Source organism: Peromyscus maniculatus, chromosome 5 (assembly GCF_049852395.1).
Source record: "Peromyscus maniculatus bairdii isolate BWxNUB_F1_BW_parent chromosome 5, HU_Pman_BW_mat_3.1, whole genome shotgun sequence".
Lineage (NCBI taxonomy): Eukaryota > Metazoa > Chordata > Mammalia > Rodentia > Cricetidae > Peromyscus > Peromyscus maniculatus.
In genome coordinates, this window is record NC_134856.1 from 101231888 (window position 1) to 101259408 (window position 27521).

At 40.8% G+C, this 27521-nt stretch overlaps 1 protein-coding gene across 3 annotated transcripts in view; it reads left to right on the forward strand.

Moving 5' to 3' along the window:
* Positions 1 to 27521, forward strand: part of Amph (amphiphysin) — a 197148-nt gene that overhangs the window by 123507 nt on the left and 46120 nt on the right. For all 3 annotated transcript variants that reach the window (XM_076572966.1, XM_006988904.4, XM_006988906.4), the window contains exons 6-11: positions 8831 to 8938; positions 10610 to 10695; positions 20785 to 20860; positions 21463 to 21545; positions 23944 to 24082; positions 25247 to 25375. In XM_076572966.1, the coding sequence (XP_076429081.1) occupies positions 8831 to 8938; positions 10610 to 10695; positions 20785 to 20860; positions 21463 to 21545; positions 23944 to 24082; positions 25247 to 25375 (621 nt within the window). The remainder of the gene's footprint in view (positions 1 to 8830; positions 8939 to 10609; positions 10696 to 20784; positions 20861 to 21462; positions 21546 to 23943; positions 24083 to 25246; positions 25376 to 27521) is intronic.

Below are 27521 nucleotides of genomic sequence, written 5' to 3' on the forward strand. Positions count from 1 at the left end.
GCTGAGGTGGAGCTTCCAATGGAACAATATCTTCCACCCAATCCATCTGCTCTTTGAAATCTCCAATTATCTAGAAAGAGCTGGGTCCCATCAGTGCTGAGACCAAAGCCAGTTCCATAGGCAGTCTTTGTGAAAGTGAGACCATTGCACACTTGTTGAACATTTTCCTTCTGAAGGAGAAGGAGTCTGGACTTTCAAGAAGTTTTGTTTGCATTGAACTCAGAGAAACAGCAATGGTGTCCAATTCTGTTCAAGATTCAAGTGTCATCCAAGATCGACCTGGCTCCTCAGTGTGTTGAGTAGTTAGTATCCCAATACTTTTTCAAGACAAGGCCAGTCTAGGAATACCACTTAAAAGTCCATTGTCACATAGGAGCTCTGAGACTCTCTACTCGGGTAAGAGCTGGGGGTGAAGGCATGGCAGCCACACACCCTGGGCTGTGCCAGGCTGTGGAACTACTTCAAGTGGCCACACACTTGTTGAGCATCTTTCAACTAAGGCTTTTCTTTGAACTTGCTGCGTAGGTAAAAGCTTTTCAACTAACTTCTGTTTTCCAGCAGAGAATTGATTTGTAGTTTGAATCAGGGTATCCAGGGAAGAAACAGAAACCAGGTTTTATTCCTTCATCTTCTGATATTACCTCTATTGCCTGATAGTTTAATCTCCATGAAATCAGGATCTAAAAGTTAGAAAGTTAGAAGAGGATAAAGAAGACAGTATTCTCCTACCTGAAAACTTAAATCAGCTTGCAGCTTCTCCGGTTCTATTGTGTTATTGTAGTGTGTGACTTAACTAAGTAAGGCCGCGGTTCACTGGGTAAGTAGACAACTGAAAGGCACCTGACGTTCAAAAGGAAAATATCAAGTTCAATATTACCCAGAGGCAGTTATTTTATTGCCTATGTTTCCTAAAAGTATATAATTACAAAACAAACATGCACAGAATTACAGGGTTGAAACAAAATCACAATCGATTATACTGGCTGCTCATTTCCTTATTTGAAATCAACATGATATAACATCCAGTGGAACTGTTACCTAAGGAGCCTCTTTCTTGAGGCTCATCATTGAATTCACACCCAAGTGTGATCCTTCAGTTGCAGCATATGTGGGGGTTTGGGAATAGCAGGATTAAGAGCTTCTTCATACTACGCTGAAGCCAAATGCATGTTAAGGTTTACATGTGTCATGTAAAGAAGCTGAATCAGTCTCTTCTCCCTTTAATGCACGTTACATGTGTCATGTAAAGAGGCTGAATCAGTCTCTTCTCCCTTTAGCCTTAACTCTCAAGCTACATTGACACAATTATCAGCCAAGGCAGAGGATTGGAAAACTGTGCAGCATGACAAATAATCAAGGGAATATCGTGGATATCTCAGGAAAGAGATAATTTGGAGTGGGGATAATAGGTATATTTAATTGTTTTTTTTTTCTGTGTGTGAAAATGGATTTAAATTTTACATATACTCAATGAGTGCAACTTAGAAGTAGGAGCAGACTCCCTAAGGTCATAAAATGAGGGTTGGTGAATACGTAATGAAGGGGTTATTGATGGAAAGGAGCACTATGAGTAAGATTAACTAAGTGGAAAGGTTCCAAAGCACAGAACAAAACTGACTTCCTTGACTCCCATTGAAATCAACAGGCCGTGTGCATTTAAAACCTCAGGCAAATTCCCATTTACTGGAGCCTATCACAGAGAACTGTGAAGTGCCATTCATGAGGATGATGTTTGACATTTGAGCTGTGACTGGCAGGGCACTCTGTGTTATGGTTCCCATTGTGTAGCGCTGGCATCTAAAAATCAACATTATAATAAAAGCCCACATGTCACCAACCCAGGCAGGATTACAGCTGTGAACAATTATTATAAAATGTAGTTTAGATTCTAAGTTGGCAGTCATGAATGAGCGACTAAGTATATATTGACTTCAGTGTGCCAAAATGAATTCCAAATTGGGGTTGTTAGAGAATTTTTAAAAGTGTAACAAGTTATTTTCTAAACTACAGAAATTTAGGGCAGTGAGGAATTTTGAGAAATTTTAATTAAATTTATTATTGCTTAACATTTATTACTATTAAATTGACTTATTTAATTAAGGTACCTATTGGGTACCTAATTAGAATTGTGTTGTATGAAAAAGTTAATCTGAGGTAACTCTGTTCTTATGAAGCTTTCTTTAATTAATTAATGTATTTATTGCTTCAAACTCCCAAAGTGTCATACAGGAAAGGAAATTAGATTGATTTGTTGTTCCAGCACAAAACCGTATGTGTCGAATGAGTGACAGATCTTAAAATATTCACTTCTGCCCTAGTAAGCTACCCTCTGTGAGAGCCTTGTCAGTCACACAGGGAAATGTCTCACAAGATTCACTTCACTTATGTTTTTGAACAAAACCAAATTACCAGTGGACTCTTCCACCTCATTCCAAAGCATGGTAGTAACTGCATTTCAGCTCTTTTCAAAGACCAATTCAATCTTCAATAGCTCAATATTTGCTATTTGGAAGATATTAAAGATGTCCCTAGGGCAGAGGCGCATCTGTGTGGAAGAGCTCTGGGGATGCTGAATGATACCCAAGCTTCTGCCCCTAAGAAGGAAAGAGTCAGTGCTTGTTAAAAACGGTGAGCTTCGTCACCTTTCTGGCCCAAGAGGTCCATTGGTCCTGTAGAAGGGATTCACTCTACCATGCCTGGGCTGCTCAGTGGCTATCTTAAAGCCACTGTGTATGGGTCTTGAAGCATTTCATTGCCATTTGGAAGCAGTAAAAACAGAAAAATATCATTGGAATGAAAATTAAGATCCGAAGCTGCTCAGTTTGAATGACCTTCTGAACCTGCCTGTCACCAGTGTCGGCAGGCTGTGGAGAAGTTGTGCTGAGTGGCAGGAATAATTAGTGGAGTCTGTGGAGACACTGGAAGAAGCATTAACAGAGCCCCAGGAACAGGGTAGGCTTGACAGGAAGTCAGGCGGGAGAGAGCTCAGAAGGTGCAAATTGGAAGAAGGCAGTCTTCGGCAGCTGCTCACCTTGCGCTCACACACCTGAGAATCAGCTTCCTGTTTGAGTGTTGCTTCTCTTGCCTCGTCTACTCCTGGTGTCGGGCGGTAGAGTGGATTTCTGATTTAATTCCTGTTAGGTTCAGACATGAGGAATAGTTCTAGGCAAGTTACAGGTTAATCTCATGCAACTCCAAATTCTCTATTAGTGAAATGGAAATAACCCTTACCATATCCATACTGATTCTTTAGTGGTTACTGTATTATGTAAAACCCTAAATATATTATTAACATCGTGTCCCCTCTTGTTAGTATATCCAATTTCAAAGGTTTTCAGATGTCTTCCCATAAAATGGTGTTTATTTTTAGACCAGCTGGGCACAACTAGACAGTTGCAGAGACCTGTAATGCATGACTGCCAAATCTTCTCTCAGGCTAATTAAGTCGGAATCTAAGTCTGGATCTCAGAATCCCATGTATTTTACCTTACAGGCCTTTTGGTTCCACCTCTTTAACTAAACACTTTAGTGATTATTGCACATTTATAAATATACCTTTCAACTGTCCTTAACTCCACACAGTTTATACTACTTAGCACATCATCTTCAAGGCTCGTGATGTACTACTCCAGCCCTCTCCATTTGTGCTATGATTTATTGGTATTTCCCTCTGCATGTGTCATAAGCTCCATAAGACATCGCTTCTGCTTTGCTGTTGTTTTTGTTGGGTTGAATGGGTAGTGATGCCTTCATACAATTCAAAATAAAGGCAGTTGTATATATTTGCCTTGATGTTTGCCCTTTATATGACTCCCTGCATCATGCAGTTCCGTTTATGATGTTAAAAGTATTATGCTGAATACATATGCTATTATATTATGAACTCCCTATTTTGGTTTGTCTGAAATTGATTTTCCTCCACCTTCATTTCCGGAAGTTGTTTTTACTGGGTATAGTCTGACTTGAGAGGTTTCTTTTTCATAATTTAAGTACTTTACATCTAGTCTACTATTTTGTGACTTGTATGGTTTCTAAAGTTTAGTTTGCTGTAGTTTTTACAGTCATATTATACTTTCGCTGTTTTTAAATTACATTTTATCTTAGCATACAAAAGAATGAGTTCCATTCTCTCATTTTCATACATATACATTATTGTGTTTTGTTCATGTTCAGTTACTTTTCTCTGCCTATGTTTTTCATTATTATTGATTTTAAATTGTCTGACAATGACTGGCCTGGGTGTCCACAGGTCAGTATTTTTCCCTTATAGGTTTCTCAGATCTGTACTTTGGTTACTGAGCACTTAGGTTCATAAACCTGATGCCCAGTTTCCCTGTGTTTTAAAACAAACGAGGGAGCAGCTGAAATTGACAAAAGAAAATGGATTCATGTACAGTTTGGCCATCCCTGTAAAAAGTAGACAGGCTTCAGTCTTTTCTGAAGTGGTGGTAAAAACCTTGTGACACAAAACCCAGGAAGTATATTTAAGCTCATTGAACTGTGGGGTAAGATGCTGGAACTGTGTGAAATCTCTTCCCCAAAAACCAGTTCCTCCTGTGGCTTTAGTTGTCCCTCCTCAAGCATGGGATTTGGGGGAAATTTTTATTCTTTGGAGTCCATTGTCTCAATAGTTTGACAACTGAAGGGGAGGGGCACAGACTCTGTCTTAGGATATCACTTTCCCTGCCAGAGCTTCAGCAGAGAATTCTATCTCTCTGTCTCTCTATGTCTGTCTGTCTGTCTCTGTCTCTCTCTGTCTGTCTGTCTCTGTCTCTGTCTCTGTCTCTGTGTGTGTGTGTGTGTGTGTGTGTGTGTGTGTGTGTGTCTTCCTCTCCCTCTCTCTCTGCTCCCAACTCAATCTTGAAAGAAATACCTAGGTGGAATACAAATAAGAGCTAAAATTAGGGCTAGGTGGTAGTGCATGCCTTTAATCCCAGCACTCAGAAGGCAGAGGCAGAGGCAGAGGCAGAGGCAGAGACAGGAAGATCTCTGAGTTCAAGGCCACCTAGTCTACAGAGCAAGTTCTAGGACAGCCAGGGGTATACAGAGAAACCCTTTCTGGGAAAATCAAAGCAAGCAAGCAAACAAACAAATAAACAAAAAAGCTAAAGTTAGAGGATATTCAGCTAATATAAGGTTAATGTAAATTTACATCTTGAAGCTCAGTTTTTAGTTGTCCCTGTTGCTGGACTGTGGCTTTTCCTGGATGATCTGATTTCATGATGGAGAAGTGGCAGGCAGGACATAGCACCGAGTTTAAGTAATGAGAGGCCTGGGAAGAAAGGTCTCAGGCTAGAGTCTATTGCTGCATCTCAGATGGACACAGCCCCTGTTGATTTGCTCTTGCTGGAAACTCATTTCTCCAGGTCATTTATGTTTTTTCTCTCAGGTTTTAGGGTGGATGCTTTTCTGTATCTTTCTCTCTTATAAGTTCACCTTTATGTAAAGCCTTCTGAGGTTCCTGTTAAATACACAGTCTTCCTAATTGAAAGAAGTGAGATTGTCTGCTCCCCTTTGGTACGAGAATATCAACAGAGGAGATTGTATTTGTCAGAATTCTATAGAGAAGCAGAACAGAGAGAACAAATATATGTTAATGGAGCATTGGTTAGATTGCTGTACATGACATGCTTTGGGTTTTCTACCAACTGCTGTCTTCATACTGGAGAGGCTAAGATACCACAAATCTGGATGCCTGGGCAGTCCCAGTCTGTCACAGAAGGCCTGGGAAATTCCTAGGGAGCCACTGGTCCCCAGTCTATGTCCCAAGGCCAAAGAAACTGAGTTCTGATGTTAGCAATAAAGGGCAGCAGTGATTGCAGCAACAGAGTAGGCTAACTGGTCAGAAAATAAACAGGGTAGATGAAGATGCCAACACAATGTGAAGGTAAGCAGGTAAAGAACAAAACTTTTCTCCTTGTACCTCCTGTTAATATTCTGACAGGCCCCTTGAAATTCCGCCACTTGGCACCTTCCTGAGTCCTGACATAAAAGCCTCATTTTAAGGATTTAAAACCCTTCCCCATTTATCATGGTCTCTTTTTCCTTGTTCTCCCTCTCTGTTCTTGATCCAGCTGACATCTCCCACTCCCCTGAGCTCTCTTTCCCTCAACCCTTGCCCTTCATTACCCTCCCCTCATGTCCAGTTTAAGGGAGGAGGGGACTGGACCTGCCTCAACTGAATATACCAGGCTGAGCTGAGTTCCCAGGAGAGTCCTTGCCTTGAAGGAGATGGGAATGGGGGGTGGGCTGGGGGAAGGGCGCGAGGAGGGAGGAACAGGGGAATCTGTGGCTGATATGTAAAATTCAATTAAATTATAAAATAAAAAACCTTCCCCTTCCTCTCTCTCTCTTCCTCCCTTCCCTTCCTCCCCTCCATAAGATATACACACCTCCACTTCTCTCCTCCTCTCTTCTCTTCTTCTCTCTCCTTTTTGTCTTTCTGTTTCTTTATCTCTATATTATAACAAACTCTTTCTGCATGGATGCAGTGCCGGGTTTGTGTATGAATGTCCATGAATGAATGTCCACCATCACTGCGGATGCCATGTCTGCATGGTGTGTCTCGCCTGCCTGCTGCTGCATCTGCCCAACATGCCAGCATGTTTTCCCTCACACGTGGGACTCCCTGGTCTGGCCAGCTGAGGGGTCCCCCGTGTACATATATCATAACACCTCCTTTTATCTGAGCTGTCCCCAAAAGATGCAGGCCATGTTTGGCCTGGGTTTTGTAACTTTAAATAACCTGATGAAAAAAAAAATTTTCTTACAGGCAGGACCAGAAGCTTATTTTTTTAATTGATCCCAGATCCAATCGAGTTTAATTGATTCTAGATCCAACCAAGATTACTACGATGGACATCTAAAAAATTATAAAGAGAATCACTAAACAAATCAGAGATTTAGCAGCTTACAAGACAATATAGTTATCTCCATTGCATACAGAATTTTAGAGATAATAGTGATTGAGCAGCTGGGAAGATGGACCAGTGAAGTCTTGTTGTGCAAACATGAGAGTCTGAATTTGGATCCCCAATGCTCAAGTAAGAAACTGAATAAGGCAGCAGATACCTGAAATCCTAGATGGCTAGCAACTAAATCTGTGAGCTCTAGATCCAGTGAGAGACCCTGTCTCAAAAATTAAGGTGGAGAACAATGGAAGATGATACCTGATTCTAACCTCTGGCCTCCACATACATGTGTGCACCTGCACATACCTGCGAGCACATGTAAATATATACATGTGCATACCAATACACACACACAAATAGTTATTGAAAGGTCTCAGATGGGGTTCAAGAGGGTCACAGACATTTTTAGCGAGTAAGGACTACTAAAGGAGCTATTAACAGCATGGATAGAAAGACAAATAGACAACAGCATGGTGGGGCTCTAAGGAGACTCCAGACACGAAATAACAGACAACATGGCAGGGTATGTGAAGAGAGGAATCTGAAGCCCATGTAGCAGAATTAGGAGTCTCTCTTTATACATTTCTGAAGATGGGTGTGGTTTCTCCAAATAAGCTATGGGTGCTAGGAATGCACTGAGCTATTGCCCCTGTCCCAGTTCTCTTTTTCAATTCTGTTTACCTCTTTAGGTTTCAACATGGATAACTTATTATAGTGGACTGGCTGTTACAGTAGCAAGCAATGACTAAATTCACTCATTAGTCAAGAATAGGGAGACTAGTTCATAGAGAACACAGTAAGAGGGCAGCAGGCTAGGAAGTCAGCAGAGCTCAACTTGAAGCAGAGGGCCTTGAGCAATGGAGGTCTCCATCCTGGAAAATTCCCTTTCGCATAGGTTGAGTTTCTTTATGGGCAGCTTCCTGCAAAGTAACTTGTTCCATATGAGGGAGAAGAGTCCACAGTGGCTGCTATACAACACCAGGAGCTTAATGTGGGTTATTGTGCACACAATTTCTAGCTATATGATCCCTATGCAAGTAGGGGTGGTGCAAATGAAGATGGCCCTGGTTGAGCAAAGTTCAGCCCTGATCAAAAACTCGGTCATGAGGCTGGAGTTTTTTTGTGTTGTCAAGGTTGCTGTACTCCATAGGATTTCAGGAGCAAGCTTGTGGAAATTCTTTAATGAGGTGGCCATGGGTATGAGCTAGCACACAAGTAGTTTCCCTGTATACTGGACACCAGCATTTCCAAAGTGATAGCTCTAGACATTCTAATACTCAAAGGACAGTGATAGACTGGAAAAATATTTCTGAGAAAGCAAAGCTGTCTTAGGAAACTGCAGTTAGTATGCTGTTACACTCATAAAACATAATCTAAGGTAGTTTTCTCCTGTCTTCAGACTGCAAGCATATTGTGAGCGTAGACGCTAATAGAGTCCAGCTTTGCCTGCTGCCCTAAGGCAACTCTGGGATTCTCCTACTCTTTGTTAGAAACATATGCCTTTAGTTGCTCATGTTGGCCTCATTATTTTTAGAAGGGACACCCTTTATCGCACAAAGGTCTAGAAACTTCGTTCTGATTTTTAGCGGTCTTTTTTTCCTACTCATATTCCCGCTCACCCATATCTTCTGTTAAAACCCTCACCTTCCATGCCAGGAGGTGGCTCAGCAGGTAGGGGTACTTGCCACTAAGCCTGATGACCCACCTGAGTTCAATCCCAGAAAGCCACACAGTAGAAGGAGAGAACAGACTCCTGTAGATTGTTCCTTAACTGTACTCACTCAGGCACATACATACGTAAATGCAGCAGTTCTTTTAAAGTTTTTAGAGGCTTTAGAAAGCATTTGACCTTTGACTTTTGGCAGTCAGAGACTCTGTGACCACCTCTCCTTCAGTACATGTGTTTTCCATGTTGGCAGAATCGCATCGCTAAGCGCAGCAGGAAGCTCGTGGACTATGACAGTGCTCGCCATCACTTGGAGGCTCTGCAGAGTTCCAAACGGAAGGATGAGAGTCGGATCTCCAAGGTAGGGATGGATCCATTAGGCGACATCACTCTCCACACCTTAAGGCATGTAGCAGCCTTGTTTTTAAAAGTTAGATATTTCCTTTTTAAAGGAAGACTGCAATCAGGACAGGGTTCCAACTACATCATACTTTTCTAAGCCACTTTAATTAAAATAAGTTTTTTTCACGTGATTATAAGCAATATCCATGAGTGACAATTACTGACACATTTTTGACCAGAATAAATTTGAGCCCCTTGTAGTGTTGCAAGATCAAAGAAACAAAGGAGAATTTCTGTGCTTGTTATGGTCCATGAACACTTCTAAAATATAGAATCAGGTGGGAAGCCAACCATGGAATTCTCAGACAAAACTCCCATTTGAAAAGAAAGACAGGAACTACTTTTGTATAACATTAATTTCTTGGATAAGATTCATTTAAGTAGCTCTTATCATTATTATTGTTACTTTTTTTTAATGCTGTGATAAAACACCATGCCTAGGCAACTTGTAGAAGAAAGATTTATTTAGGGTTTGGGTTTCTGAGGGATATGCATCCATCACATCACAATAGGGAAGTATGACAGTAGGCAGGCATGGCAATTAGATCAGGAATCTGGGAGCTCACACTTTAAATCACAAGCAGAAAGCAGAGAGATCAAAGTCAAAATTGTGCAAGTCTTTAAGCTCTCAAAACCTGCCCCCAATGACATGCTCCCTCCATCATGGGTATACCTCCCAAGCCTTTCAAACATCTTTACCAACTGGGGACCCAGTATTCAAATGCCTAAGACTATGGGGATCATCTCATTTCAGCCACCACAATCGTGTATATCAGCATTACAGATGCCAGCTCTCCACCATTCTCTTGGATTCCAGTCTTGGTTTGTCTGTTCTATCATACACCATTGCCAAATCATCTTCCAACATGGCATCTCTAGATCGGGTTTCCTACTGGTTACCTCTCTTAGTGGCTCCCATTAAAGAAAAAAAAGATCTAACACTCTAGCATGACATATAAGACCTCCACAGTTTGGTAATAACTTGCTTATATACCCTTACCAACTTTCAAGTCTTTTCCTCTCTCCTTTCCTTCTATACATCCACCCTGAGCAGATCCTGCATGAATTACCCATCAGTTCCCAAGCACATGTGATAGCAGCTACCTTTCATGCAAGGCCTCACAGAGGCTAGACTTTATAGAGTACTTCATCATGTTACCTTTCTTTCCCACATACCCAAATTGAAGCAATCTGGCAAGGTTATGCCATGGAATTCCAGCCTGTGGATCACTGCCTTTGTATATAGTGGTGGAATATTTTCTCTGTAGTGTGTTCTATAGCAAATTGCAAGTCTATTTTGAAAGTACATCTGGTAATGATTTATACCTTCCATGAGGCTTGGACTTTTCTGTAGGAGCATTCATGAGCAGTATCCACAACAGAGATCTTTATAGGCTTTATGGTGTTTCTGTAGAATCAACAAATCAGACCAAGGTTGGGAGAATACCATTGGCTTTCTTGTGAATCTTCATTTTTCATATTTAATTACAAAATAGTTTGGATTTCAACAAACATCTCTCCTCAAAGTCTTCTCAGGATAGCATAAGGCTATTCCTGTTTGATACCAAGTGATGCTGTGTGTATAGGAGTGGCTTCCCTTGTGTGTAAACACTTTGTGTATCATTTCTAGGCAGAAGAGGAGTTTCAGAAAGCTCAGAAAGTGTTTGAAGAGTTCAACGTTGACTTACAAGAAGAGTTACCATCATTATGGTCAAGGTAAACATGCTTCTGCTCCAGTTTGCACATGCCCCCTTTAACAGTTCAAGAGGCGTGGCTTCCCTATGTCATCTTTCTTGTCTGGAATGCTTCTGTGCTGTCTGGGAGAAGGTCTGTACCTATGCTTTCCAATATGGAAGCCACTTGTCACATATAGATGCTGAATACTTGGGATATGGTTGGGGAGACTGAAAAATGGAATTTTATATTTATTTTGTTCTATCTCATTTTAATTAATGGCCATATGTGCCTGGCAGCTATTTAGACCCTGATGTTTCTCAAGTGGAGACTCAAACTCTTACTATGAGAATTCCCCTAATCTTAAGATTTACAGTAAGACCCCTCCTGCTCTTGGTTGGATTTCCCTTATTCTAGGACTTCATCTCATCATCTGATTCTTTGAACTTTTAACCTGGGCTATATCCATATTTCAGACACCAAATGCTGTTCTTATTTACAGGCATTCAACAATTCTCATGGCATCGAGTGAGATTTATGTGGTTTATTTACTACTCAGTCTTAGAATCAGAAAGGTACCAGAAGCAGTGATACCTTACGTTCCTCAGTTCTCAGCAGTTCCATGCCACCAGCCCCTCAGACAGAACTCAGCTTGTCATGCCGTATTACTTTTAGTCAATCTCCTCCCTTACCTTCCAAATAGCTGGTGGCCCTGAAGAAATTAAACACACATGTAGGCTTAATTTCCCGCTGCTTTTATCCGAGGCTCTCTTTAACTGAAATTGCACACCGTCATGATTTTTTATAAGTACATAGTTCTTTTCCCATTTACATTGCTCAACCCTGAAATTGAAGTCAGGACTTTTAATCTTCGGTGTCTCCTATGGGGAAATGCACAGGATTGGCCATGCAGCAGTGAACATGTCTTCAGTGATAAATGCTTGAGTTCTTGCATCAAACTCATCTTAGGCATCCAGAAATTATCCAATGTGTCTAGTTGTGCTGTGGTGTTCATTGGGTCCTCTCTTCTCTGTCTTCTGCCTAATTATTCTATTTATCACTGAAGCTGAGTTATTGACACCCACTGTTTTCAGGCCCATTATCTTCTTCAGTTCTGTCAGCTTTTAAAAAATATATTTTGCTCTTTTTTTGGATGTGCATATTATGAAGGATATTATCCTTATAAAACGTCCTATGTTTTTGTTTGCTTGCTTTGAGACAGGGTCTCGTGCAGTCCAGGCTGGCTTTCAACTTGATTTGTAGCAAAGGGTTACCTTGAATTCCTGATCCTCTTGATTTCACCTCCCAAGTGCTGAGGTTGCAGGGGAGATGGCAGGGGTACACCACCGCATGGAGCTACAAAGTGTCCCCTGCAATTTCTCTTAATAAATGTTTGTCTGATACCTGCTCCAAGCCTCTGTTGCTCCATCTGTCCATGGCACCTTTCTCACCACCCTTTTCCATTCTTTCTCTTCACTCTGTTGGCATCTTTGGATCTAAAAGGTAGATGGTATTAAGCTCGCTGCCTGTCTTTAGTTTGTTCTTCGCTTCTTTTGTTCTTTTATTGTCCATTGCTTCCATGTAAGAAATTGTTTCAAAATGTGGATGAATAAAGAGGAGAAGTGAGGCCTGGGGAGATGGCTCCATCAGTGAAGTGCTTGCCATGCAAGCTTGAGAATCTGGTGTCAGACCCCTACTGACAAATAGAGCTGGGTGTAGTGGCATGCACTATAACCCAGCATGAGGACCAGAGACAGATGGATCGCTGGAGCTCACCAGCTACCAATCAGGTCAATTGGTGAGCTGCAGGTTCAGTGAGAGACCTTGTTTGAAAAAGTGAGGTGAGGAGTCCTCTTCTGGTTACCATATACACATGCACAAATGCACACATACACACACACACATGCACAAATGCACACATATGCATACATATGCATGCACACAGACACATACACATACATTTGTAGCTAGAGAATTTCTCTCCAGCTCCCACCAAGTCCTGCCAGTCCCGGAGCCCACTTATAAAATAAACACACAGACTCTTACATTATTTAAACTGCTTGGCCTTTAGCTCAGGCCTATCATTGTTTAGCTCTTACTCTTATATTTAGCCCATTTCTATTAATCTATACTTTGTCACGTGGCTCGTGGCTTACCGGTAACTTACATCTTCCTTGTCCTGGTGGCGGCTCCAGCAATCTCTCCCTCTGCCTTCCTGTTCCCTCAATTCTCCTCTCTGTTAGTCCCGCTTATACCTCCTGTCTGGCTACTGGCCAATCAGTGTTTATTTATACAGAGTGATATCCACAGCATACATTGAAAGAAATAATTGCAACATGAAATCTAAACAGTCTTTTAATAAAAACCCAGAGCTAGATATTACGGTAAATACTAAAAGATCAGAGAGACAACAGAACAAGCCACTGCCATGTCTCACCTCACCAACTCCACGAATCCTCTGACTGAATACCTCTGAGTCCTCAGCTGAAAGCTCTCCAACTGAAAAACTTCAGCCAAAAAGGTTCTAGTTCCTGTCTCCTCACGCCTAATATACCTTTCTCTGCCCAGCCATATTACTTCCTTCTTAGTGCTGGGATTAAAGGCGTGTGTGCCTCCCAAGTACTGGGAGCAAAGGCATGAATTCCCAAGTGCTGGGATTAAAGTCATGTGACTCCCAACTATTGGGATTAAAGGTATGTGCTACTACTGCATGGCTCTGTTTTTCCCCTAGGCTGAGTCAATCTCATTCCAGGGTAGTTTTGAACTCACGGAGATCCAGACGGATCTCTGCCTCCCGAGTGCTAGGATTAAAGGTTTGTGTCACCACTATCTGGCCTGTATGTTTATCTAGTGGCTTGTTCTGTTCTCTGATCTTCAGGTAAATTTTATTAGGTTACACAATATATCACCACAAATAATCTACTACATAGAGGAACATACAGGTTGTAAAAGATTGTATTATTTATTATTTATTATTTATTCAGGGGAAGTTAAATTTAGAGTCTCATTCATACTACACAAGTATTCTACCTCCTGACCTATATTTATATTTTGACCAAACTTGTGATTTATAGGAGATGATTATTAAGTATCACTATAATGAAGGAGGACGCTGTAGGGAATGCTCAAACTGAATTTTTTAAAGTCAGTATTTGGTGAACAACTATTCTAAGCTGATGAGTGCACAAATAAGGGCATGGATATTGTAGACTTTTAGTTCTTGGAAATTCTTTTAATTTTGATTTTTTTTATGTGTATGGGTATTTTGCTTACACGTATTTCTAAGTAACACATGTGTCTGGTAGCCATGAAAGCCAGACAAGGGTGTCAAGTCCCCTGGAACTGGAAAGTTAAGGATGGTTGTCAGCTGCCATCTGAGTGCTGGGAACTAAACTCAGATCCTCTGGAAGAGCAATTTTGCTCTTAACTGCTAAGACATCTCTCCAGTTCCAGTTCTTGAAAGTTTAATTAATTTAATGTGGCATGAGGTTGATTGGAAGGTGAATGCTAAGGAGGGAATTATGGACAAAGGCTAAGAGGTTAGATTCACTTATTTATCAAATATTTATTAGCCACCCACTGGATGTCTAGCTTCTTTGAGATGTTACAGATCTTATACTGAAGGTTTTATTTTCTTACAGCCTGCACTGAAGGACAAAAGGAAACAAAAAGTAAAATGTCAGACAAAGAAAACATAATAGAGACTGACATTCTGGTTGACCAGTGTAACTTCAGAGATGAGGGAAGACTTTTCTCAAAGACTTAGTACATAATGAAAATGAAGGTTTGGGAACACGCTGAGTTCCACCTTATGTGTGCTGTGTTTGAAGAATCATTAGGAAGTCTATTAAGGTAACAGTGTCTGGGGCTCAAAAAGGAGGATAGGAAACACTATGGGTGATATATGCCCAGATGCCTGAGGGGCAATTTGAAGCTATGCATAGTATCAGGAAGCCCTGAAGGAAAACGTGAGAGGAAATAATCATAGCTCTATCAGGGCCCTGAAAGAAAGTAGAACCCCAAGAAACTGTGAATGGAGATCACTCCAGTGATGAATGTGTTCCAGCAATGCCCATTATAATAGGAAGATCAAGTACAGGAGGACTAATAATATTTCACCTTTGCCGAACTTCCAGAGAGGGCTCAGAGGCTCCATGGCAGGCACTGATGACTCCATCAGACATGAGGGAACAGCAGAGTAGACATCTCTGGTTTGAAAAATCTTGATTTTAGGATGAGCATGAGGAATCATGCAACAAATACAGAGAGTTGATAGAACAAGGTAGACGTTTGAAAATTAACTCTTGTCACTTTGAAAAGATCACAGTGCCAGTGGCAACAGGCGGATATCTGGCCTGAGAATGTGTGGGTGAGTGGCGGATAGGAACTGTATGGGGGTGTTGATAGGACTATTCAGACAGGGCTAGGGACTGTTTTACATGGTTCTGGCTTGAAAAGGGCTGGACTCCAGTGGACTCTGTTGCCTGGAATAAAGAAACAGTGATTTCATGTGCAGGGTGTACCCAGTCATAAATGGAATATCTTCATCAAAGTCTTCCTCCCCTTAAGTCTCAAGTATCTGTGTGGAAGAAGAGGCATACATATTGTAAAAGCCAGAAGTGATGGATTGTGGTGGTATTGTGTTCCCCAAAATATTGTGTACTCTAATAAATTTATCTGGGGTCAGAGAACAGATAGCCACTAAATACAAAGGCTAGAAAATGGTGGCACCCACACCTTTAATCCTGGCATTCCAGAGATAGAAATCCCTCTGGATCTCTGTGAGTTCAAGGCCACATTGGAAATAGCCAAGCATGGTGACACACACCTTTAATCCCAGAAAGCCAGGCTTTAATCCCAGGGAGTGGTGGTAGAAAGCAGAAAGATATATATAAGGCGTGAGGACCAGAAACTAGAAGCATTTTGGCTGGTTAAGCATTTGGCCTGGTTAAGCTTCAGGCTTTTGAGCAGTAATTCAGCTGAGATGCATTCCGGATGAGGACTCAGAGGCCTCCAGTCTGAGGAGACAAGACCAGCTGAGGATCCGGCAAGGTGAGATAACTGTGGCTTGTTCTGTCTCTCTGATCTACCAGCATGGACCCCAATAACTCGCCTCAGGTTTGATTTTATTAATAAGAACTTTTAAGATTCCTACTACAATGGATGACTCCAAGGAAAGAGCATCTTCTAGACACAACATGACGGATGCACATATAAACTCACAGAGACTATGGTAGCATGCGCAGGACCTGCACAGGCTCAAGACAGACAATCCCATCACTAAGAAGGGAAAGTGGACACAGGATCCCACCCTTAACCAAGAAGCTATCTGTAACTGATACCTGCTGACAAAAAAGAAAGTTAGTTTTCTCCAGGGGATTCTTGCTGGTTACACATCACACTTAAAGGCAGGGCTTCGGCCCAGAAGTAGTTGGGAAACACAAAACAAACTCAATGGTATTCTTGTAGACTTTTTGTTTTATTTGGACATTTTTGTTTTTGTCTTATTGGTCTTTTGCTTGTTTCATTTTGGTTTCTGTTTTTGTTGTTTTGTGGGGGTTTTAAATGCATGTGTTTTGCTTTTGTTTTTGTTTGTTTTAGAAAGAGTGAGAAATAATTTAAGGTTGGGCAGGCAGGGTGGTGGAGAGGATCTCAGAGGCACTGGGGAAGAAGAAAACATGATCAAAATAGGTCGTTTGAAAAAAAATTGAATAAAAAAGTTTATGAAAAACTAGAGAGAGATAATAATCTTACATAAGTTTCAAAAATAGGGACACAGGTGCTTGAAAATGTAATGGGGGATTTTTGCCTGGAAAAAAATAGGTTAGATGTGAGACCTTGGGTTGCTCAAGTTCACAACTGGAGCCATGAGAATGATGCCAAGACTGTGGATCTGGCATAGATGTGGAAGAAATGGCATAAATAAGATGTCTGGGCCACGCTATGTGTACTTGCTTTTTAGGTAGATAGTACCATGGGTGTAGTAACCATGAGACTTGTCCTAATGCAGAGTGGACGGGATGGGGTTGCAGCTTGGATGTGAAGAGGCTAAATATTTAGCAGCAGGAGTGTGATTTGGTTCAGCATCTGGGGAAATGTGGAAGACTCCTAGCTCCATCCCTTCTCCATGGCAGGTGAGGTGGTAGAAGCACAGGGGAAGCAGTAGCATCCTCCACCTGACGTGCAGAATTCTCTTGGTGCATTTTAGAGGGAACAGTATATGGGCTTGCACACACCATCTGCTCTGCTTCCAAATATTTCCATCATTTATGAGAAAAAAAATCTCTGTGATGCTGTGTTGATAGTGATGTCATCAAGATGGCTGAATTAAAAAAAAGATTTTGACAACTAATCAAAAGCATCATGGTGATACCATAAAACAGACCTTTTGGGAGGACTGGTAACATCTCAGGATCTCTTATTAATAAAAATCTTGTGAAATGAGCCTTTCGAGAAAATAGAGAAAATATCAGCACCCAGCGTCTGACGCTCCATAAATGTAAATATGTATTTCACTGCTGTTCATAAGTCAAGGCGTCAGAATGTACCCTTCCAATGGCTTTTCCATTTGTCTATTCATTAATTCATTCATTCATTTGTTGTTCACTCACTCTAGGTGCCATACCAGGGGCCAAGACTGCAACTGTGACCAAGTCCAAGGCCCCTTTTGGAAACAGTCTCTGATTTTATATATTGCCGAAAGCTTACATATGATAAATTGTACCACCACCCCTGTGACCATATTTTCTAATTGTCACATGCTACTTAACTTCTAAATTCTAAAATCAAACAAAGTATTGTAAAAGTTTACATGCTTATTTATTTAAAATACAGTATTTCTTCCTGTATTTGTTTCTCTGTATAAAAACTAATATAACATATGCCATGACAGAGAAATAAAAATTAAATACAATCATGTAGTGTCTTAGTTCCTATTACTATAATAAAGTACCATGACAACATCCACTTAAGGGAAAAGGGTTAATGTGGCTCACAGATCTAGATTACAGCCCACTGTGGCAGTGAATTCACAGCAGCAGAAGTTGAGGGAGCCGGTCACATCCACATCCTACAGAAGACAGCAATAACTGCATGCATGCTAGTCCTCAGCTTATTCTCTCCACTCTTACACAGTTCATGATCTCCTGCTTAGGGAATGGTGCCACTCACAGTGGGCAGGTCTTCTCACCTCATTTAACACAATCTGGATAATACCCCACAATCATACCCAGAGGCTTGTCTCCCAACTGCTTCTAAACTCTGTCAAGTTGAACATTTCAGACTGAGTATCACAAGTACATATTAGCTTTTCTTTTATGGCAATTGGATTAGTGATTTAATATATTAAATGTAACAGCCCTTACCAACGGATAGTAAAAGCACACTAAGAAATATGCCCAAAATATGCATAGGTGATAACAATGGGCAAATAGGTACATGACCAAAAATTTTGTCTCTAACTATTCAAAAATTTAAACTTGAAGGATGCCATGTTTTCACTATTAAATTTATGTAAGTTATATAAGGTGATATTCAAAGGTAAGAAGGAAAATGGCTCAGCCAATAGAAACAGTTTGACACGGGAATATCAAAGCTTCCTTATCCAAACTTTTCACTAGAATTTGCATATATGAAATGCATGGAAATGGTGAGCCAGGGATAAACTTTCCTTTATTGATTTTCTTTGGAATTTAATCATTACAAAAAAAAAAAAGGAGACTCAAAACAGTATTCATTGTCATGGTTTGAATGAAAAATGCCCCCTATAGTGTTCAGCATTTGAGCACTTGGTCACTGTTGGTGGTGCTGTTTGTGGAGGTTTAAGTGGTGAGGCCTTGCTAGAGGACGTGTGTCATCAGGGATGGCCTATGAGAGCTTAAGGCATCACCTTACAGTCAGTTTCTCTGCTTCATGATTGCTACTTAAGATGTGGTCTCAGATTCCCACTGCTGCTGCCATGCTCTCCTGACCATTATGGATTCTTATTACTCTCGAATTGTAAGTCCAAATTAACAGATTGTTGTCCTGGTCATGGTGTTCTATCAAAGCAGAAAACAAGTAACTACCCATCTTCCTGTCCAGCTTATGTGTGTCCTTGCTTAAGCAGATGTTTGCAGCTGGGATCCTTTAGCTGTTTGTGCCCATATCAATTTGTTTTTGATATTTATTCACATATGAACTACTGTGGCATCTTGCCATTCCCATGTAGGTTTATACTTTGCTTTTATAAGTTAAGTATAATTGGTGCAGATTCTCACTAATTAAGACCCTTAGTACCATTTGTGCCCACCACTATGGATGTACCCAGAGTTGGGTAGGTTTTGCTGAGTAATTAAACAAAGAAAGGATTGATTACAGTCTAAGAAAAGGGATTATACATTCCCCTTTGATCTTCCAGAAACATTTCTCTGAAAACACTACAGTGAGTGGTTTCCCCTGTAGAACATTGTCAGGGAGCCCACATTGTCTCTCCTTTCCCTCATAACTATATATGACCTTGTCTCCTCAAATTCAAGTACCAATTATGTATGTCCTCTCCCCTATCTCAAAGTACATCTACATGCTTCTTCTGGTCTGTAAATACTGTGACTCATAGCCTGGCAAGGGCCTCTGCCTTTGACATCCATCTGCCTCTTACTGTTAGTCTCTGATCTGAGTCCTTACTATTCCCTAAACACACTACACCAGGGTTTTTATTACTATATTCCTATATGTATAAGTATATGGACATGTGCAAATACATATATTTGTCCCCTGTATCTGTGGAGAATTGGTTCCCAGAATCCCCAGGGGAAGCAAAACTCCATGGCTGCTGAAGCCTTTTACATAAAATAGTGTAGTATCTGTGGATAACCTGCTTTCACATTCACCTGTGCACTTGCAATCATCTCTAGATTACTTATAAGACTTAATAACACGACAACATTATGCAAATAGCTGTCGTAAATGGTTCAGAAAAGGAAACGGAGAAAGAATACAGTCTGAGTTCAGGGCAGATGCCCTCTGTTTTCTGATGGTTTTGATCCATGGATGGTTGAACCACAGTATACAGAACCGTGGATACAAAGAACCATCTGCATGCATGGATATGTAAAATATGGGGTTTGAAGTCAGCTACAAGAAAAATATGTGAAGTCGGGGTCACATGGTAACTGTGGGTATAGGAAATAAATATACTGTGGCAGGGATTTAAGGTACAATGATGGTACAGATTTACTATTTACTTATCACTTCATTTCAGAGTTCTTAAATTTGGCTCCAAGTTTTTGTTTTAGCTAAAATTCAAAAACATCTATTTTAAGCAGAATTTGCTGATACTGAAATAGCAAGTTATTGTTATAAAAAATATAAAACAGTCTATGATTTTCTATTACATTTTCTTCTTTGGGGGTTTTACTACTCATTTTCTTTTCCCGTGAATTGCATGACATTGAACAACTAATCTTCATTTACTTTTTCTAATATATGAGAATAACTATCCCAGGGGATTGTTGTAAGCATCAAGTAAAGGAAAAATAAAAGCACCTCAATGGTCCTGGCTCCATCGACCCTCATGGTTTCTCCATTTCTTCCCATTCCTACACACTGCAAGGTTCAGCTTAAGCAAGAGAAGATCATTAAGTTTCCTTTTGTCTGTCAAAATCTTTACTTAGTTTTCCGTTTTATTGAGAGTTCAGATCTAATTAAACATTTGGGACACTAGTTATTTGGGGGAATGTCATTGAAACAATAAAATGAATTAAATTAAAGTTATTGTTACTCAGATGAGTTAAAAAGAATTAAGCAAAATAGAGTCCAGATACTCTTCATTTGGAATTTATCCTGGGATGACGGGCTAAATCTCCATTTGGCTTTTGCGCTTACTCTTAGGGAACTCAGATGAAGACAGATGGGATTTGCCTCATGTCCCAGCACCCTTCCCAAAACTTCCCTTTACAAATGTGTTTGAGATGTTGCCAATGGGCAGCTTGTGTGCTCAATAGCTACAAAAACTTAGGCTCACTCTAAGATGTTATTAAATCCAATGTTGTTCAAAATCATGTATAGGAAAGAGTCTTAACATATTTCATTGCCATTAAAATCCATTTTTTGCTAACTGGTCTCTCCTTTATTTCTGTTTCCCCACGGCAGACGAATCGGCTTTTATGTCAATACTTTTAAAAATGTCTCCAGCCTTGAGGCCAAGTTTCACAAGGAAATCGCAGTGGTGAGTAATGGTGACTGTTTCCCTTAGGGAAGGCAATGTAAGGAAAGCATAGGGTATGGCCCAGATCACTGACTAATTCACCCTCCTACATGGCTCCTGGAGCAGTGCTTTGTTACTGCTCTGAACTATTCATCCTGCTTTTGGTCAGCAGTAAACACACAGCTCTCTACATCCTTCAAAGGATTTGTCATCGCCTCACCATCTTGTTTTCCTCTTCTGTTGGTTGAAGCTGGAATTTCAAGTGATGTTCTAAACTGATGAAAAATCAGTCTCAAAATATTCAGAAAAGCATCAGCCCTGTTGGTTACTATTATTTTTGTTGTTCATCAGGACAGTCATAGGAATACTTCGAATAGAATTAAAACAATCAGTTTTCCTCTTCTGCTTTATATTCTAATGAATACATATTTGATTGTTTTAGTGTTTGGTTTATTTCAGCTTAGCTGCAACTTTTAAATTTGGTATACAGAATTTCAAGTGCCCTGAGACCAGTCTAATTCTTAGAATAATTGTAGCTTCTCATTAAACAATTTCTTTCTTAGGGAGAATAGTATGAGTGGGCACTCGCATGTCCTGTAGCTAATAGGCCTCTGTTCCCTTAGCTTTGCCACAAGCTCTATGAAGTGATGACGAAACTTGGTGATCAGCACGCTGACAAGGCCTTCAGCATTCAAGGAGCTCCCAGGTAGGCCACTGTTCCTCAGAGCGCGTTGTGTTCCACGAGCCAGTGATGTGCTGTGTGTTGGCTTTTCCGGAGTCTGGAGACCACATTATACTGTTTCATTTACCTTGTAAAAGTCTAAAGGGGGCCTTCCCACCTGGAGAGTGATTCCAACCTTATATTTGGGGGTTTATACTTCCTTCTGGCCTTCAGTTGCCTTAATATGCTACTGGTCACAGTAGACATAGAAAGTAGCTGCCTCTCTGATTTACATGAGACCTGAGAGCAATAGTATGGGGTAGTGATCATTTCTACTTGTTACTTTATCTAGAATAGAAAAAATTCAAAGACTCCATAGCTTCATGCTGATTCTTATCCATTGAAGAAAGGAAAGAAGTAGAAGAGTCCTCTCCACCCTCTACCTCTGCTTTGGCATTTACCACACAAACTGGCTATGTTATGACTCCATTATATGTTGCTGTTAGTATGTCAGCCATAGACTAAGGGCCCAGTGGCACATCTTAGCTGTTTACCTTGGTTTGATTGCATGCCCACTTTCTCTTTTGATTGTGAAGTCTCTTGTATCCCACCCGTGCTTAGCAAATCTTGAACTGGCAGCCAGAAGCCCTTTAGGTTTCAGTTATATGCCTCTGGGGTTAATTTGCTTTGTTTCCCTTGTTGAAGCCCAGCGACTTCTGTCGTTAAAGAGCTCATTTAAAAAATATCTACAGAAGAAGTGGGGTGCTATGAAATGAAATGGTTTCTTAGGTCATGTTCAGTTCCAAGATTCTACACTTGTGATTTTTATGTCAGTCATTGTAAACATTCATAGGAATGTACTTGTAGAATCATTCATAGACATATGCAGCCCTAACTTCTCCATATGTCAGTGTGTGATGACTGCTGTTTTGATCACTTACTGCTCCCGAGAGTGGCCATCACTGTAGCCCCTGCTATGGTTACCATGGCCTAGAAGAAGCCAGGAAAGGGACAGAATTATGGCTCCAATATTGCTTGAGTATCAAAATGACTTTTGGATTGTAAAAGTAAAATAAATTAAGAAAGTAAGAATGGCTTCCTCACATGGAAATGAAAACAACAGATGCATTTGAAAATACCAGTTTCAAATCAGCTAAAGCAAGAAATAGGGTCATGGCTACTCAACAAATGTCTCTTCCTCTTTTTTGTTCTTCTTTCTTCTTATTCTTACTTTCTTTTTATTTTTTACATTCCTCTGCAGAGCAAGGTGGTGAGTTAGCTCTGTGGGAAATCTCTAGACTAGAGCATAGACCGGGACTGTTTCCAGTCAGAGGTCATGATTGCTGGCCCAGAGGCCCAATCATGTAGAGCAGCGGTTCTCAACCTGTGGGGTGCAACCTCTTTGGGGGTCACCTATCAGATATCCTGCATATCAGCTATTTACATTACAATTCGTGACAGTAACAAAATTGCAGTTATGAAGTAGCAATGAAATAATTTTATGGTTGGAGGTCACCACAATGTGAAGAACTGTATTAAAGGGTCGCAGCATTAGGAAGGTTGAGAACCACTGATGTAGTGTCTCCTCTCTGAAGATCCTGGCTCCCTTAGCTCTTAAATGTGTAGACCATGCTGCTGCATTTGTACTCTTATTTAGGTCACAGACTCTGTTCCTTCTGGCTTTTGTCTTTAGAAGTTCTTAGAGAGTAGGATGTGTCCCGGTTGCCATCTGAGTCATCATGTTAAGCTGTTCCCAAGCACCTGGCAAGGTGCCTAGAACACGGTGGCTTCTTGGGAAGTTGTGGAATCTCACCTGTCATGTGGTCTGTTGGCAAAGTGTCTGAGTTAGTCATTGTCTGATAAAGCATAGAAAGAAGGAATTGGTGTCTTCCTCAAATGTAATCAGAAAGCTCTCCCACAAAAGATTTATTAACACTCTCCTGAGATGCCTTTGAAAATGAAAGTGACAGTTTTCTGGGTAATTTTCTATGGATGTGGCATGACATGATTCTTCTGTATGTCAAAAGTGAAGTTGGTTTTATTACTACATCTTATGTTGGGAAATCTTTGAAGCTTGTTTGGCATGTGGAGAGAATAAGACATTTGCACTAAGATCTAAATGCAAATGTAGTAGAACCCTGAGTGTCTTTCTTTGTTTGATTTTAACTTACTCTCTACCTCCTACATATCTAAAGTGGGGTCAATATTGCATGGCTGCTGTGAAGAAAAGAGATCCTACATGGCTGGATTCTGGTTCATAGGGAACAATAAGTGGTGTCAGTTATCAGCATCTGTTACTAACTCATAACTAGAATTAGCCTGGAAATGGAGAATCAAAAAACAGTGATATTAAGCTTCAGGATTTCTCTGGGATAAAGAATCTTGGGTCACAGGAGTCCTGCTTCTCAGAGGACCTCTTGCTCAACCCTCTGTGTCCGTCCAGCGATTCAGGTCCACTTCGCATTGCAAAGACACCGTCACCCCCAGAGGAACCTTCGCCCCTGCCCAGTCCAACAGCCAGTCCCAACCACACACTAGCGCCTGCGTCTCCTGCCCCAGTGCGACCCAGGTCACCGTCACAGGTAGGAAGTGTATACCGGGGTCATGGTAGAACTCATGGGAAAGTGATTTTTCTCTGGGATCATCCTATGGTGACCAGGCTTTAGAAAAGGTTTCTGTGGCAAGACTAAGGTACGAGACAGTAGACATTATTACTACCACTATGGAATCAATCTGTTTTTCTATTTGATTTTTGGTTTTTTCCCCCCTAAACTCAGAGTTTGATCCTTTGGACTTTCTTGCCCATCCCCAGCCTTTTGGGCAGGAATGTACTCATCTTACTTTCTCTTAGATCCTGCCTTTCAGAGGCTGGGGATCTATTCAGTGATGGAACACTTGCCTGGCTTGCTCCATGCCCTGATTTCAATTATTAGCCTTGAAAAACAAAATCACAACTTCCTAGTTCCATTCATTCTACATTCTTCCTGAACCTCCTTTTCATTGCCGGAGGCTACACTGGGGTCAAGGACTGCCCAGGACTGCAGTAATGTTTGGTATTTCATCACCCATATGCTGTTACACGTGGGTGTGGCCCCTTAGTAAAAGCCTGGAACAAGTTAAAAGAACCTGTGAGGACCAGGCAAAGGGAACTAAAGAGAAAAAATATCACTTTTGATTTCCCTACTTTGAGTGAAAAAAGTATATCTGTAGGGACATTTAACGTCCATAGTCCAGTATAAGCTTTGCATAATGGATTCCAAGGTTCTCATCTCAAAATCCTGGAGTGCAAAGCCAAATGGAAGCTGCCTCTGATTGGTCTCGTTGATTCAATTGGGAAAAAAAACAAAACAAAACAAAACAAAACAAAGCAAAAGCAAAGAAAACAACTGGCTTAATTTTTGTTTTCAAATTCCAATTTTCTGCTGACAAGAGAAATCTTTGTAGTTGAGGTGAGAGAATGTATGGCCTCTGTGTGACATCATAGGTCCTGTGCCCTGGGCAGTGTTCCAGTTGGGATGCATGGACTCTTATGACCTGACTTCTTCCAATTAGGCTATTGCTCATCAGTGTTCAGAGAGCCACCCAAGCACAGCTTTCTTGACTTGAATCAAGTAGGCTTACACCTAAGGACAGCTCAGTTTCATTCAGAAGTCAGTCTGCTCACATAGCTATGCTCATGTGACCCTTGCTTAAAGATGTTACCGACAATGTCTTTGGCTACCATGTTTGCATTTGATGCTTCCTAGACAAGGAAAGGGCCTCCTGTCCCACCTCTGCCTAAAGTCACCCCAACAAAGGAACTGCAGCAGGAGAACATCATCAATTTCTTTGAAGACAATTTTGTTCCAGAAATCAATGTGACAACACCTTCCCAGGTGAGTGCTCAGGGCAGCTGCCATGTCTATTAAAGTACTGTGATGGGAGGGACTTTCAGGTCAGTTGCAGAGAAAGTAGCAGATATTTGAGCCACTAATAAAGTTTTGTCACTTGGGTTTGCTTTATTGCTTTGTGTAAACAAAGGATTATTAGATATACAATGTATAGAATTTGAATCTTCTAACAGTTAATGAGTAGAATATTATTTATTGCAGGGTACATTGAAAGGTATAAAATGAAGAAGAGTTGCTGTCATCCTACCATTGTGACATAACCATGCACACACTCTGGCCTGTTTTCTTTCAGTCCTCACTCCCTTGAGGATTGGTCAGTTTCACATTTGAAAAAATCAGGTTGTGTTGCTATGCAGCCCTAACATTGCAACTTCAGCTCACTGGTTACAATATTGTCTTTACAAAAGCATTGACCCTCACTATCCTATCAGCTGGATGGACCAATCTCTGACTCTTAGCTACATGTTAATTTCCAGATTGCATCAGCCCACACATTTCCTACTAGCCAGAGACATTTTCTGTTTTTCAACATTAACAATTGCACTGCGTATATTTTAGGGTGACTTGTACTTGCTCAATTGCTTTTCCCTGTGTCCACCCATAGCATCCTCTCAATTCCATCACAAGTAGGGACTTCAGTCCTCTAGAAGCCTGTGTACTTAGCTGAGGACATCCCTGTCTAGGAGATGAGGCTACTTATATGGCAAGAAGGTAACACACAGAGTAGTTCAGAAGTAAAGATGAGTTCAGAAGTGTTCTTTCTTTTTAAGTGTTTTTATTTGAAGTTTTCTGGCTCCTTGACAAGGACCCTCATGGTGGGGAGAGGAAGAATCAAGGCACTTTTGAAAATTACAGATGCCCAGAGAGTCCTTAAGTACTTCTGGAAGCATTAACTCTTGCTAGTATTGCTGAGTGAAAGAGATGGGAAATAGGGTTGGTTGGGGGAAGGGAGAAGGAGTCCTTCAGGATGGAAGCCTCAGTTGATTTCGAAATTACTACCCACCAGAGAAGTAAGGCAGTCTTTTAGGGGTAGGAGACACTCTATTTAACCTGTTTTCTTTTAATTTAAGAGGGAGAAAGAAGAGGGCTTCTGGTTTTTGTTTTTGTTTTCTTTTGTCTGAGAGGCACCCTGGCTCCAGTAGCTGGATCACAGAGTATGAAAACCAATGTTTCCCTTCACTAAATGGCCCCTGGTTTCACATCAAGATGTGCAGGGACGTGAAATGGGATTTTATTTCGGTTTGTCATTTTGGGTTTTTAGGTGGGGAAAAAAAATCTAGTTTTATTTCAAATAGAAACTGCCTTTTCTGCAGTGTTTTAACAGCTTCCTCAGTTGCTTGTCCTCCTGTGGCTGAAAGCAGCATTATGGGTCACTTTAACACAACCAGCAGTTGCTAGTCTTGGGACCTCACTCTGAGAGATGCTGTTTTGATCAGTTGGAGGTCATCAAGGTCCAAATCAGTGATGCTGAGCTGACTACTGCAGTGAATTAACTGATTGTGTCCATGGAGCTGTCCACCAAGCCAAGGCTGTGTGATGACTGCCCATTCATAACTGCCCCACTTAAAACAGGCCGTCTTCAAATGTTCCATTTGGATTTTTGGACTTGTACATGTTATGAGCTTACAATATGATATGCATTGAAGGGACTGTATATCAGGGCATATATTATAAGCTAATGGATTATATAATCTGGGTAATAATGTTTTTGGTAGTGCACAGATGGATGAATAATAGAGGAGAGATAGCAATTCTTGATGAAAATTGAAGTATTGAAAACTAGAAAGCTGAAAATTATCTTAGAAGATTTCCCCCTACATTAATAAAGAATGATTCTTTTCAGTGTTGTTTTGGATTTTTGCTAAGTGAGTCATCCTACATTTAGAAGATAGTTTATGGCTGCAGATGGCTATTTTTATCATGCACTTAATGGGAAAGAAAAACACTTGTGTTCATCCTGGCCAGATGCTGCAAATGTAAGAAGCAAAAATCTATTCTGTCTGATGGGAAAAAATTGTCTCAGCAGCAATACTTTCCCAACTGTGTCCTTGGGATGGAGAACAGAAATCCACCAAGCCTGCAGAGCCCTCTAATGGCCTAAACCTTAACTATAGCTCAGAATTTTCTATGG